The sequence below is a fragment of the Cricetulus griseus genome (assembly GCF_003668045.3).
Source record: "Cricetulus griseus strain 17A/GY chromosome 1 unlocalized genomic scaffold, alternate assembly CriGri-PICRH-1.0 chr1_0, whole genome shotgun sequence".
Taxonomy (NCBI): domain Eukaryota; kingdom Metazoa; phylum Chordata; class Mammalia; order Rodentia; family Cricetidae; genus Cricetulus; species Cricetulus griseus.
This window is the reverse complement of record NW_023276806.1, coordinates 60721778-60737544: the sequence shown is the minus strand read 5'-3', so window position 1 is coordinate 60737544 and position 15767 is coordinate 60721778. Positions and strand designations below refer to the sequence as shown.

Below are 15767 nucleotides of genomic sequence, written 5' to 3'. Positions count from 1 at the left end.
TAAAAGGTCACAGGAAAGAGGGATTTTGCATGTCAGAATCATTCACAGCTTAGCACAGCATTCTAAGCAGTATCTGTGTCTGAGCTGTGGAGTCGCTCTAAACACAGATGGATGTTCCCACCCTCCCACCCATCACAACTTACTCCAGTGTTACCATGCACTGCTGTTTTCAATAAGAACACATACAAAATTCAGAAATCTGCTTCAACATTTTTTCAACAAGTCTATCTCTTGCAGTTTTACTGTCACTTTTAAAATTATTGTGTGTGTGTATGGTTGTTTTGCCCTCATATCCTCATATATGTCTATGTACACTTGAATGCCTGAGGCCCAAAGAGGCCAGAGAAAGGTATTGAATCCCCTAGAACTGGAGTTACAACACCTATAAACTACGCAGGTGCTAAACATCATCTCTCCAGTCCTGTCTTTTTAAATTTTTTTATTTTTATTATTTTTTTATTTTATGTGCATTGGTGTCAGATCTCATGGAACTGGAGTTACAGATAGCTGTGAGCTGCCCTGTGATTGCTGGGAACTGAACCTGGGTCCTCTGGAAGAGAAGTCAGTGCTCTTAACTGCCGAGTCATTTCTCCAGGCCCAGTCCTGTCTCTTTATGAGGGGCGTAGGGTTCTCATGTAATACAGGCTAGCCTTAAACTCTTAATCCTCTTGACTCCACCTCCTTAACGCCGAGATTTTAAGTGTGTACCATAACACTTAGCTCCCCCCCCCCCTTTAAAATTCAAGGTTATTTAATTATTTATTTTTGAGGCACGGTTTCAACTACATAGCTCTGCTATGTAGACCAGGTTGGACTTGAACTCATGGAGCTCTCCCTGCCTCTGCTTTCTGAGTACTGAGATTATAGGCACATGCCACTACAGCCTGGCTCTTTTATTTTTTCTAAATTATTTTTATTTATGTGTATGTGTGTATATTGTGTGAATGTATGCCATATGTGTTCTGGAGCCTGGGGAGGACTGAAGAAGGCATTAAATACTCTGGAGCTGGAGTCACTACCAGATACGAGTGCTGGGAACAAGAGCAAGACATGGTCTTAACTGCTGGGCCACTGTTCCACCCCTCTTTTGGTTTCTTTCCAGTTTTTCTGAGACAGAATGTTGCTATGTAGGCCAGGCTATCCTCAAACTTTCAATCTTTTGTTCTCTTAAAAAATGTAGGGATTACAGGCGTGCATCACACAGACAATGCTTTCAAGACCAATTTTGTTTGTAAAAGACAGCAATGATAAACAGAAAAGCAGGAACCACAAAGTCTTACAAAGCCAGATCAATAGAAGTGCTGCTCTTATTATACAAAAATCCACAATTCCTGTTTTATACCTAGGAAAGCCCAAGAATTATTGATCAGTACAAACTGACAATGATGAGATTCAACCCTGTACACTGACAAACCTCAGAATCATGGAAAAAGAATTCATTGGTTCAGGCTGAAGTTAATGAAATCAAAGTGCTCCTGAAAATAAAAACAAACCCCTGGATCTCCTTATATAACCAGAGTGGGCTCAACCCAATGATATTCTTGTCTGCCAAAATTACAAATGTATTCTGCCATGTCCAGGCAGAAAAGTCTACAAGACAAAAAACTGAAAAGTAACATAAGATCCTCTTAAGCAAGTCATATTTTGTCAAATCTACTTACTTTACAGTCATAAATGAAAATTTCATTTCTTACTAAATCAACCAAAACTATCTTTTGGTAATGAAACACCTAAAGAAAATATTCCTGATACTTCAGTAAGTGCTTCTTCAAAATATCAATTTAAAATCATATTTACTAAGGGATTTCAATTTTTTCAATTCTCCTTGATTTCCATTTTTTATAATTCTGTATGGTCACATGCACAAGTGGACCTATAAGTAGAATCCAGAGGTCAACTTCAGGCATCAGTTCCTCAGGGGCCATCCACCTATTTTTTGAGGCAAGGTCTCTCACTGGGAACTGGGGCTAACTGATCACGTCAGTCAGCTGGACTGCAGGCTCCTTTTGTCCCTGTCTCTCTGGTGCTATGACCACAAGCACATGACACCATGCCTGATTTTAATGTGGGTGCTGGGGATTGAGCTCAGGTCCTCATGCATGCAGACAGCAAAATTACCACCCGAACAAATCCTAAAGTTAATCAAGTAAATGAGCCTCATCATACCATATTCACCTAACACACGTCATTAAACTTCATGGTCACCCTTCTCTCCTACCGTCCTCCCTTTTGCTGGTCACCTTCTTCTCTGCAAACAGTAATTCCATCTGCTTTCATGGCACATTTATTTCACCCCCAACAAAGATCTTTTCTTCACCTCTCATGGATTTCTAGTTTAACATCTACATAGACACAGACACAATTTATTATGCCTTTGAGAGAAAATATGGTTATTTGTCTTTCTGTGTCTGACTTACTCTGCTTAACACAATGATTTCCAGTAACACCCAACTCCCTGCAAATGTTGGTTTTCTTATGGTCTTCATAAAATTAAATTAAATGTGCATATGTACACATTTTATCTATCTGTGGAAGGGTGTTTAGGCTGGTTCCATTTCTTGACTACTAAAAGTAAAGCAAAATTAACTAGGACACAGAAGAATCTCTATGGTGTGTTCATTTCAGTTCAGATGTAGACCCAGGAACTATCATATCTGAATTCAATTTTCAGACAGGAAAGTTCATTCTGGCTTCCATGGTGGCTGTGCCAGTTTACAAACCTACAGGCCTGGACATAAATTTTACTATTATTATTGTTTTTGCTTTCAATGAACTAAGAGAGTGCTCTACACTAAGCTACACTCCTGGCTCAAGTCTGTCTTTTGGAGGCACTCTTGCATCATACCCCAGGATGCAGTAGCACTTGCTCCTTAGCCTCCACTGGCATAAATTGTGATCCTTCTGCCACTGCCGCCCAGGTAGGGGTCACATGCACTGTGCCTGCCCTTTGTTTATGTACTCTTTTGTTTTTCAAGACTGGATGTTCTAGAACTCACTATATAGACCAGACTGGCCTCAGACTCACAGAGATCCACCTACCTATACCTCCCAGGTGCTGGGACTAAAGGCATTCGGCACCACAGCCCATTATTTATTTATTTTGTTTTCTCAAATAGGCATTTGCTACACAGCCCAGGCTAGCCTTGAACCCATGGCAATCCTGCTCAAATGCTGGGATTACAGATGTGAAGTGTTATGATTTTTTAAAAAAAGAGATTCAATATCATCTTTCAGATAATGTGGACATGTTCTTCCACAGACCAGTGTTTTGCAGGTAAGGCACTTGATGCCAGGCCTGATGACTTGAGTTGGATTTTCAGCACTCAACATTGTAAAAGTAGAGAACCAATTTCCACAAGTTGTCCTTTGATCTCCATAAGAAGTGAAGCTCATATATCCCCATAAATAAATAAAAATGTAGATATTAGATTTTTGTAATATGTAAAATTCTTTTTTGTCACTTAACTACATTTCTTTCATCTCAACACGCCGTGAAATCTTTCTTTTGAAAATTTGTCAACAGGATTATGGATGACAAAAACAGAATAAAGTTCTAAGAAGTTTCTTTCCTTCCTCCTTTCCTTCTTTCTCTTTTTTATTCCGAGACAGGGTTTCTGAACTCAGAGAGACACACCTGCCTCTGCCTCCTGAGTGCTGCGATTAAAGGTGTAAAAAAAATTGTACTCTGTGGGCAGTGGCGTCACATGCCTTTAATCCCAGCACCCAGGTAGGAGGATAGCCTGATTTGCAGAGCAGACAGGACCTAAAACACAGTGATGCATCTATGTGGAAAACTAGTATGAGTGATTTAAAAATTTTTACTGTATCTGCAGCATAGCAGTAGAAAGGGAGAACTCAAAAGCACTGTAATCTCACTTGAGCTACTGTTGTAGATTATCAAACTTTTTCTGTGCTTAAAAAAAAAAAATCTCCGGGCATTGGTGGCACACATCTTTAATCCCAGCACTTGTGAGGCAAAAGGCAGGTGGATCTCTGTGAGTTTGAGGCGAGTCTGGTCTACAGAGCAAGTGCCAGGACAGTCTCCAAACCCACAGAGAAACCCTGTCTCAAAAAAACAAAAATCAAAAACCAACTAAACAAACAAAAAAATCAGCATAGGGCTGGAGGGATGGTTTAGAGGTTGAGAGCACTGGCTGCTACTCTTCCAGAGGTCCCAGGTTCAATTACAGCACCCAAATGGCAGTTCACAATTGACTGTAACTCCAGTTCTAGGGGACCCCACACCCTCACACACACATACATGCAGGCAAAACACCAATGCACATAAAATAAAAATAAATTACAACCAACACACAAAAAACAAAAACAGAATCGCATCATTTAGTGGCTGGAGAGTATTCTATGCATTATAGGATATTTAACAACATCTGTTTGACCAGGAGTTACAATGCTGACACTATTCTGGACTTTGTAATTAACTGCATAATTCTGAGATGCTTAAGAAGGGCTGTGTAGGTACCTGGAAAGTAAGAATTGAAAGATCAGGGTTGATTCATGAAAAACTGAAGCAGTTTTATGTACAAGACATAACTGGGAAAGGCAAAAAGAGAAGTTTAAATGAGGCAGCAATAAGAGAAGAAAAAAAAAAAAGGATGTATTATAGGTCAACATTAGACATCAATACACACCATGAGGTGGTGGCGAATTCCTTTAACCCCAGCACTAGGGAGGCAGAGGCAAGTGAGCAAGGCCACCCTGGTTTACAGAGTGAGTTCGAGGACAGCCAGGACTACACAGAGAAACCCTGTCTTGAACTCTTGAACACACCCCACCCCCCCCACCCCCGGCAAACAGGCTCGAGGGCCCGCGCACGCGCGCGCGCACACACACACACACACACACACACACACACACAAAACAAAAACAAAAAACCAAAAAACTTAACACACACTAACCTATACTAAGAGCTAGGATTAATTGTAACCCCCAGTGGTGCCATGGTACAGATCAGAGTATTAAATAATCATGAAATCTGGTTTTTAGTTTCAGCTCATCACAGATCAGATAGACTTGTGACCTTAACCAACCATATCACCTCAATGAGCCTAGTTTTCTTACCTGAATGGGAGCATAATAGACTAGATAATATTTAGTCTGTTCTAGTGTTGGCATTTTCAATTCTGTAAATGCTACCTCATAAGTGATAACTAAAGAGGCACTGATAAATTAACTATATTGTACATTTCATGGCTTTGGATGCCTGAGAACTAGAATCCACGGCCACACTGGAGGCAAACATTCACTATTCATGTCCCTCTGGCACATGTCAGTTTACCTTGAAGTGCAGGGGCTGACTGTGTCTGCGTTTTAGAAAGAGCAGAGAGAATGCTCTCAGGGGTGATCTCCACCTTTGAGAGGATATTTGCCAGAGGGTTGTGAGGTGTTGTTGTGGCAGGTGTAGGTGTTTTCAGGCCACTGGAGAGGTTGCTGGGACTGGTAGGCGTTCCTGGAGAAGGTCTTGATGCAGAACTGACACCTGGTGGCAGAAAGATGAACTCAAGAAAGTGCAAAACTCAATCCATGACGCTTTCCAAACTCAATGAATGAGTGTTTAATAGTAATTCTTGTGACTGATCTACACAGATAGTGCCCATTTTGACGCATACAAAGAAGAGCATCTGAAAATATGACTGTTCTATTAGGAATATTCTTAAAACAAACAAACAAACAAACAAACACATACTGGTTTCTGGAGCAGCAAACAGGCAACCTACTTCTATCCCAATGGTATGACTAGGTGTGTGGTGGGGTATGGTGGTCGAGTGTGGGGGTCAGGAACCAGGGCCTTGGGTTGGGGGTAGTTTTGATCAGAGGCACTACCACTGCGGAACACTGTCAGTACAAGTCTATGTTATTGACAAGAGTTTTTCTTCTGAAACAGCCTTTAAAATGACATTATACAAACAAACTCCTTTACACTTTTACACTTCAAAACATTGGGTTGTTATTAACACAGTAAAAAGGTAAATGCAGACAGGACAAAAACATTTAGATTTCTTACAAAATGACAAAAACCATTATGAGCAGGTGTTTTACAAAGAAATATAAATAAGCAAATGGAAAAAAAGCCTTTAATTAAAAGAATAGATATTATCTTTTCAAGACTGATTGTGACAATGGGAAGGATTAGGAACAATTAAATTTCCAAATACTAGATATATAAAACAGTATACTCTCTTAGATAACAATTTAGTTCTAACACATGAAAATACTTCCAGTTGTGCAGTGGTGGCATACACCTTTAGTCCCAGCACTCTGTGGGCAGATCTCTGAGTTCAACACCAGCCTGGTCTATAGAATGAGTTCCAGGACAGCCAAGGCTACAGAGAGAAACCCTGTCTCAGAAACAAAAACAAAAACCAACCAAACACACACAGAAATAGGGTCTCACAATATAACTAAGGCTGGCCTAGAATTCTCAATGCTCCTGCTTGGTTTCCTGAGTGTCAGTGTACCGTCTAGGTCACATGCTAATCACCCCACCCCCCAAATAATAAAGTAGGCAGTGTTCAGATGAAAATAGTATTTGTAGGCCGGGCATTGGTGGCACACCCCTTTAATCCCAACACTCGGGAGGCAGAGGCAGGCGGATCTCTGTGAGTTCAAGACCAGCCTGGCCTCCAGAGCAAGTGCCAGGACAGCCTCCAAAGCTACACAGAGAAACCCTGTCTCGGAAAACAAAAAACAAAAAACAAAAAAGAAAGAAAATAGTATTTGTTTCCCTATCTTTCTGCAGCTGTGTTATACATATTCACATATTCTTTCTTTCTTTTTTTTAAAGATTTATTTATTAATTATGCGTATAGCATTCTGCATCTATGTATGCCTACACACCAGAAGAGGGCACCAGATCTCATTATAGATGGCTGTGAGCCACCATGTGGTTGTTGGGACTTGAACTCAGGACCTCTGAAAGAACAGTCAGTGCTCTTAACCTCTGAGCCATCTCTCCAGCCAGTACATATACTTTCATTGTTGTTGCTGCTAATGTGTGGATAATGGAGGAGCATGTGGAGATCAAATGACAATTTTGTGGAATCATATCTCTCCAGCCACCTTTATAAGATACTGAGAATTGAATGTAGGGCTCATCAGGTTTGCACAGCAAGGACCTCAGTATTCTTTATAAAGCAAAAAGCAGAAAACATGGTAATGTCTAATAACAAGGATTATCCTACATTATAAGTTATTAAAGTTGACGTAAATGAATTTTAATTTCTCGCGCGCGCGCGCGTGCGTGTGTGTGTTTGTGTGTAGACCAAGTGACACTGGGTGTCTTCTTCTGTGACTATCTAATTTTGGAAGATGGTGTCAATCGTTGAATCTGGGGCTTGAAGTTTCTTCTAGACTGATTGCCAACTCCCCAATATCGACTTGTCTCCACTCACTCCAAATGGGGCTATAGGCACACGTGGCTAAGTCAAGTGTTTATGTGGGTGCTAGTGATCTGAACTCAGATACTCATACTTATGCATCAGGTACTTCACTCAATGAACCATTTCCCTACCCACTTTCATCTTTTTTTTTTTTTTTTTTCCCCCCAGAAAGGGTCTCATGTAGGCCAGGCTATCCTTGAACTCCTGATTCTCCTGCCCCTTCTTCCAAATGCTGAGAGTATAGGTGGGCACCATCACAACCAGCTGTTTAGATGAGTATGTAATAACATAAAAATGTGCGATATATACTTAAGTTTTTAAATAAGCGGGCTGAAAAATAACATATAAAGTGTTTATTTTTTCTTAGGTTTTTGAAACAGGGTTTCTCTGTATAGCTTTGGAGCCTATCCTGGAACTCACTCTGTAGACCAGGCTGTCCTAGAACTCACAGAGATCCACCTGCCTCTGCCTCCCAAGTGCTGGGTTTAAGGATATACGCCACTGCTGCCCAGCCAATGTTTCGATTACTAAAAGAAGTATTACAAATATCTAATCCATCAAATCAGCACCCATTCATATGTATGGGTGGTTTGCTTTGGTGTATTAAGATTACTTTTGAGCTTTTATATGTCTATCCATTTGTTTATGGTCTGGTTTTTTTTTTTTTTTTTTGGTTTTTGAGACAGGGTTTCTCTGTGTAGCTTTGTAGACCAGGCTGGCCTAGAACTCACAGAGATCTGCCTGCATCTGCTGGGACTAAAGGCATGTGCCACCACTGCCCAGCCCTGTTTATGTATCTTCAATGAAAAAAATTTAAAGAAATTTCACCACCACCACCAACAAAACACCTTGATGGTTCAATTAACCCAAAGACAAAAATCCATGTTTTACTGTCCTCACTGGGATCACTTACCCGTGTTCTTCATGACTGATGTTAAGCTGCTAAGGATGGAACTGATTTTTGCCAGATCCACATTTGCCAAGTTTGGTAAAACCAAAGCTGGGGAAGGGGACAGAAGAGAAGTGTTCATGGGCTTTGGAAGAGGTGGAGTTGCTGTCGTGGGCACAGGTGCTGGGGCACACGGTGAGGCCTTTGAGACACTTTCTGTTGACTTTGTGGGTACAGAAGTGGAGACAGCTGGTTTTTCCAGAGGTTTTTCTTTCCTGTCCTCCACTGTTTGAGAAAACAAAAGAGCATTCTTTCATAAGATAGAGATACACAGATTAATAGCTATGGGTTAAGGCAAGAAGTGGTGGCACATCCCTTAGGCCCAGCGCTTTGGGAGGCAGAGGCAGGTGGAGTTTGAGGCCAGCCTCGTCTACAAAGTTACACAGAGAAACCCTGACTGGGGGAGGGGAGGGATTATGGGTTAATAATTAAGAAACAGCTAGCCAATAAGAAGCCTGAGCTGCCAGCCAATCAGTTTATAATTAATATAAGCCTCTGTGTGTTTATTTGGGACTAAAGTACTGGCGGGACAAAAACTTCTGTTCACAAAAAAATCTTTAAAGTAATAAATTCTTGGAATATATTTTGTTTATTTCAATATATCCATTTTTTGTTTTGTTTGTTTAAGACAGGGTTTCTCTGTGTAACAGCTCTGGCTGTCCTGAAACTCACTCTATAGACCAGCCTGCCATTGAACTAGCAGTGATCCACCTACCTCAGCCTCCTGAATGCTGGAATTAAAGGCTTGCACTACCACCACCTGGCTTATAGCCAAAGTATTTTTATTTCAGTAAGGTATAAAAATAATTTATGAACACTGAGCATACAGCTCAGAGCTAAGTCCTTGTGAAAAGCTCTGGGTTTGATCTCCACTACCATGGAATAGAAAGCCTGATTAATTAGCAGGAAAGCAAAGTCAACACCGAATAAGCTACTTAATAACCATATCAGGACTTACCAATGATTTTTGATCCATCATCTTCCACATCTGAGAGTTCCATGTCTTCCACATCACGGTTATCTGTCACAGGCTCAGGTGTAGCAGACTTGTCACTCTCCATGGTTGGTGACTGGGATTCCTCACCTCCCATTCCCTGAAATGGAGACTCAGAACCAGTTGGGGAAGGAGCATCCATACTTGGAGAAGGGACTGGTGATTCCTCAGGGTCAGGAAGGGTTGACTTCAATTGATCCAACTTCTTCTTTAAGTTGTTAACTCGGTTAGCGAAGGTTTTATAAGCCTAAAAGAGAAAAAAGAAGAGCTTATTTCTCAGAGAAAAGGAACTCCCAAGCACTATTTTTTTTGTGTGTGTGTTTGTTTTTGTTTTTCGAGACAGGGTTTCTCTGTGTAGCTTTGGAGCCTATCCTGGCACTAGCTCTGGAGACCAGGCTGGCCTCGAACTCACAGAGATCCGCCTGCCTCTGCCTCTGGGATTAAAGGCGTGCGCCACCAACACCAGGCTCCCAAGAACTATTTTGACTATGATCAGATTTCCTCATTATTATTAAAAACAACTAGCACAAGAGTATCACCATCTGCTGAGCCAGAGTAGTCTGGGTATCCTCCTTGTGTTCAGTGAACATTACAACCCCACAGTCGTCTGAGTGAGAAATCTTTTAAAACTTTCTTTCATTATCATTGTGTATGTGTGTGTACAATGGATACAGATGGGCAGGCCATGGTGTGTATGTTTAGATCACAGAAAAGCTATATGAAGTGAGCTATTGCCTTCCATCTTTATGCAGGTTCCAGGGATCAACTCAGGTCTCAAAAGGCTTGTCTACACAGTGCCTTTACTTGCTGAACCTTTGCCCAATCAGTTAGAAATGCTCGATCAGTCACATTCATGAACCAGTACAGTGATTATTTACTAAAGTGTTTACTTTAGTCAGATTTCCTCTTTTTAGCCCATTATTCCTTTTCTAAGTGAGTATTGTATTCAAGATCCCACAGAAGTTATGTTTTCCTGGATTCCTCTTGTTTGTATTAATTTGTTTGAATTTCTTTGTTTCTTCTGACCTTTGTGTATATTTACCCTAACAATTCTGATGAGTCCTGTTAAGGTCAATTAATTTCATCTAGTAAAAGCGGTCAAAAGTTTTTAGGAAGAGGACCAGAGTTGTCATCCTAACATACTCATCAGTTCACCACTGTTAATGTTAATGCCAATAACTTGGTATAAATCCAAGTATGTCTCTCCTTTTCCTTATTATTTTACTGTGTGTATACATGTGTGTGAATAAAACATGCAACACGACATGCAACTTTTGGAAATTGGCTCTTTTCTACTAACCCAAGTGTTCTGGGGATCAAACTCAGGCCATCAGGCTTGGCAGCAAGTGCCTTTATCTGCAGAGCCATCTCAATGCCCGCCCCCCTTTATCCCTTGATTATCTTAATTGCAAAAATCTTAAAGCTGGGTACTTTAAAATATTATTTTGTGCTGGGTGGTGGCGAACACGTTTAATCCCTGCACCCGGGCGGCAGAGGCAGGTGGATCTTGTGAGTTCAAGGCCAGCCTGGTTTACAGAGTGAGTTCCAGGACAGCCAGAACTGTTTCACAGAGAAACCCTTGCTCAAAAAACCAAAAATAATTGTGTGTGTGTGTGTGTGTGTGTGTGTGTGTGTGTGTGTGTGTGTGTACATGTTGGAGAGCATGTGCAGAAGTCAGAGAAAAAATTGTGGGAGTTTGTTCTTTCCTTCCACTGTTTAGGTCCCAGAGCTCAAACTCAGATCTTTAGGCTTGGTGGCAGGTGCCTCTACAAACTGAGTCATTTTCCCCTGCCTCCTTTTGCTTTGAGTGTTGAACCATCATCACATTATAGGTATTACTTTATTGTGGCTAGAGTATAAACAGAAGGAGAAATGAGGGAGCAAGAAAGCAAGAGAACAAGGAGAGAAGCACTTAAGGGGTCAGGCACCCAGCCAGCCATGAAGTAGGAAGGAAAGTAAGATATACAGAAGAAAGAAAGATAAAAGCCCAGAGGGAAAAGGTAGACGGGGATAATTTTAGATAAGAAAGCTAGACATTCATAACGAAAACTAAGCCTCTGTGTGTGACTTATTTGGGAGCTGGGTGGTGGGCACCCCAAAAAGCCAAAAGACCAAAAATAACACACTATAACAAACAAACTAGGGGGAAGGGAAAGACCCCTCAAAAGCAAAACCAAAAAAGGCCCCACCAAAATAAAAAGAAAGATAAAACCCAGAAGTAGGGGACAAGTCTCCGGTACAATGTTTGCTGTGTGAGCCTTAGTACCAGGGTTCAGAAACCCAATACATACTTAAAGATTGGTGTGATGCCTGTAACACAGTGCTTGGGTGGGGGTTTGTCCAGCCAAAACAGGAAGACCCCCCCACCCCAAGGACTTACTGGCTAGCCAGTCTAGCTGAAACAGTAAGACTCAGGGTTAGTGAGACAACCTGCCTCAAATAAAGAGGAGGGCAGCAGAAAAGCCTTCATGATACATAAAACAGACTGCTTTTGTAGAGGACCCGGGTTTACCCATAACCTACAACATGCACATGGTCCACAGACAGACATGTAGGCAAAACACATAAACCTGAAGTCAACAACCTTGGGCCACCATATGGAAAGTGTTGGAGCATCCAAAATCTAAGTGAGGAATACTAGTAGGAAGGCCATGAGGAAAGCTAAGCTCTCATGTTAGTAGTGCCCCTTGCTCTGATGCTCTGATTTTGGGAAACAGTGTAAAAGGTTGAATATCCAGGCAAAAGGACACAAAGTGAAGGTACACAAAGCTGTAAAACATTTAACAGTCTTTTTAGCATAGGAAAACAAAAACTGGACACACAAAAGATAACTACTTTGACAAAGGAAGGATGAAATTGGCTCACACTTTAATTTTGTTCTCCTCCATGGTATTTTCTGAGGGCCTGGGAAGCTCAGTAGATGAAGGCGCTTGCTGCCAAACCTGACAACTAAAGCTTGCTTCCTGGAGTGCACAGGTAGAAGAGAACCGACTCCCAAAAGTGGTCTTCTGATGTCTACGCATGTGTCTGTCCATCAGCTCCCCCACCACATCACACCCAATTAAGAATAATGTTTTGTTTTTTCTTGGGGGGGGGGTGTTGTTTGTTTTTCAAGACAAGGTTTCTCTGTGGAGCCCTGGCTGTCTTGGAACTCACTCTGTAGACCAGGCTGCCTCTCGGCCTCCCAGTGTTGGAATTATAAAGGTGTGAGCTACCACTGCTCAGCTTTTCACACATACTCCCCCCTCTCTATACGTACGTATACATGCACATATATAATTTATATTATATGTATTTTGAATAAAAAATATACATGTTTCATTAAATAATATATAAATTATACACATTAATTTTGGGGTTAGGCATATGGGTGTGCATATGCCACAGTACACATATAGAAGTCAGAGGAAAATTTGTGGGAAAGCTGGTTTCCCCCTATCACGGTAGTTCCAGGGACTGAATGCAGTTCATCAGGTTTGGCAACAAGTGCCTTTGCCCTCTAAGCCATCTCACCAGCTCCCAAACTATTATATTCTATGTACAGAGTCATATTATGTTTTCACCTAGTCTTAGTTTTCATTTATAATATCGTGAACTTCTAAAAAAGACGAAAAGAAACAAAGAGGAAAAAGAAACATCAAGGCATGATAAGCAAACAATCAAAATCGGAGGAATTGTTACCATGAGTTACTATAGTAACCAGGCACGTCCAGAGGTTGGAGGAAATCACCTCATGTTAGATGAAGCCGAAACCTTTAATTAAAACATTCTAGGAAATGACTCCAGGCTGTTCTTAAGGTCTATCCCCTATGGGAATAAAGTCCCCATTTGTGTCTTCTGTTGACCACTTGCATGTTAAAATTACGAGGGTACCGCTAGTCATTCAGTGTAAAAAAAAAAAAAAAAAAAAAAAAAAAATGTGTATAGCCTGGTGGTGGTGTATGCCTTTAATTCCAGCACTCAGGAGGCAGAGACAGGCAGATCTCTGAGTTCCAGGCCAGTCTGGTCTGAAGAGGAAGTTCCAGGACAGGTTCCAAAGCTATACAAAAAAAACCTGACTCAAAACAAACAAACAAACAAACCCTTTAATAGTCCAAATGTATAGGGCACTATAGAAAGAATATAAATATCACACACACACAAAAGGAAAAATGGGAGAAAATGAAATACTAATGCACAATGGTTAGACTGTTCATGAGTGTCTGAAGGACCCCTGTCTTAATCCAATCAACACCACTTTTTACCAGCTATGTCTTGAATAAGGACACTAACTATTCAAGAGTAATTTCCTCATCCATGTCTAACGTCTAATGCTCCTCAGTGTTAGCCACCCTATGTAAACAGTGTCTGACACACACAGTAAGCATTCAATATAAAATAGCTGCAATTACTTACATTGGCCACCACTTTCACTTCCTTGTACTGTGCTTCATAGAAAATTCCGGCGTTTTCCAGTGCTTCTGTTAGTGAGGGCCCATGTCTCACCTGCTTATCTAAGCCATTCACAAACTCCTCTAGCTTTGAACTTGCCTCTTCAAACTCTTTGGAGAACTTCTTTCCCCCTGTTTTATCTAAAAGAATGGAGAAAGTATTTATTTCAAAATTAGAAAAGTAAAAACATTAATCTTAGCTAGATGGTGGAGGTGCACGGCCTTTAATCCCAGCACTCAGGAGGTAGAGGCAGGCAGATCTCTGTGACTGGTCTACAGAGAGTGAGTTCCAAGACAGCCAGGGCTACACAAATAAACCCTGTCTGGTAAAACAAAAAATCCAAACATTTATTTTTAAATTTTATGTGTATGGGCAAGTGTTTACATGTATGTACACTACATGTATGCCCTTGGATGCTCTGGAACTGGAATTACAGTTCAATGGTGATGAGTCACCCAGCATAACTGCTGGGAACTAAATCTAGGTCCTCTGGAAAGACAAGTGCTCTTAACCATGAACCACCTCTCTAGCCCCATTGGTTACTTCTTTTAGCTATACGCCTCCTTAGGAATATCAGAAATATGCTCCAATCTTCTTTTTTTTTGGGGGGGGGAGGGCGGCGAAACAGGGTTTCTCTGTAGCTTTAGAGGCTGTACCGTAAAGTAGCTCTTGTAGAGCAGGCTGGTCTCAAACTCACAGAGATCCACTTGCCTCTGCCTCCTGAGTGCTGGGATTGAAGGCATGGGCCACCACCGCCCGGCTAAACTCCATTCTTTTTACTTGTATCTACTTTCTGTAGTGCAGAAGGTTCTAACATATGTCTCTTCATGAGAAACTAAGGTTCAGAGAAGTCAAGTTATGGGCATTCACTCTGTCTTTGCCTTTCATCAGCTACACAACTTAAGCTACTAATCTCTTCATGGGGGTCTCAGCTTTTTTATAGGACACGTCCAGATTATAACTGGGATTAAATTAGATGGCGTATGTTCAAGTTGAAGTATGGTACAGTGGACAAGGCTGAATTCCATGGATAATATTCAAGTCACTCCAATCAGTAAGTGCATTCATTATCACTTACTCTATTCTGCCAAGACTTTTTGTTCTTACTCAATGGATACACCCTTAGAAACATTACAGAAGAAAAGCCCAGGCATCCTCATCTTTGGTGACTACATGCACATTAGCAAATTTATGTCACTGTTGTAAAACATGAGCAGAGGCTAGAAGCACCATCTAGGTTGCTGTAAGCTGGGTAAAAAACAGTGTGTCCTGCTTTCATTCTTTTCCCTATCATGGTTTAAGCACAAAGCACTGTAGAAGGCAGATGTTAGGGTTAGCTACAAGAGTATGGCTGGTTTTGTTTTAGGGGGAAAGTAGTCTTGTTCTAATTTATGGTCAACTTCCTTTCCCCTTCTTTATAGGCCCTAGCTGCAGTGGATAAACACAGCCACCCAGTTGTTTAGACTATGTTCTCTAGCCTAGTCTAACTTAATGTAAACAATGTAGGTGACAAGCTTGATTGTTAGAACCAAAATGGGAATATTAAACACCACTGCCTCTCACTAATAGCGTTATGGCTTTACTATCAAATGTAGATTTACCTCTTGGGGGGAGCGACTTATGACTATTTTGTATGGCTTATCTGGAAACTTCTCTAGATCTTATGTTCTATGACTTTAATCCCAGCACACCAGATGCAGAAACAGAGACAGGCAAGTCTCTGAGTTCGAGACCAGCCTGGTCTACAGAGTGAGTTCCAGGACAGCCAGAATTACACAGAGAAACACTGCCTCGAAAAAAAATCAAAAAGCAAACAACCAAAAAATCTTATGTTCTAGTAAAATATTGTTATTCTATGAATAATTAAATAAAGCATAATACAGAAGCAAAACAGACACAAAAAAGAACAGCTAATTGTCATTTATTCACTATTTTAAAGATATACATCAAATGCCCATAAATGTGTATATTTGTTCAAGCATTAGAGTATAGAAAT

At 40.9% G+C, this 15767-nt stretch overlaps 1 protein-coding gene across 8 annotated transcripts in view; it reads right to left on the bottom strand.

The window, feature by feature from the left end:
* The window catches only part of Rprd2 (regulation of nuclear pre-mRNA domain containing 2), a 61076-nt gene that overhangs the window by 10666 nt on the left and 34643 nt on the right, over positions 1–15767 (bottom strand). For 7 of the 8 annotated variants that reach the window (XM_027393648.2, XM_027393651.2, XM_027393649.2 and 4 more), the window contains 4 exons: positions 13736–13911; positions 9305–9587; positions 8311–8571; positions 5297–5497 (listed from right to left, as the gene is read on the bottom strand). In XM_027393648.2, the coding sequence (XP_027249449.1) occupies positions 5297–5497; positions 8311–8571; positions 9305–9587; positions 13736–13911 (921 nt within the window). Of the gene's footprint in view, positions 1–5296; positions 5498–8302; positions 8572–9304; positions 9588–13735; positions 13912–15767 lie in introns of those variants that run through there. The other variant, XM_035450649.1, reaches the window with a different exon arrangement.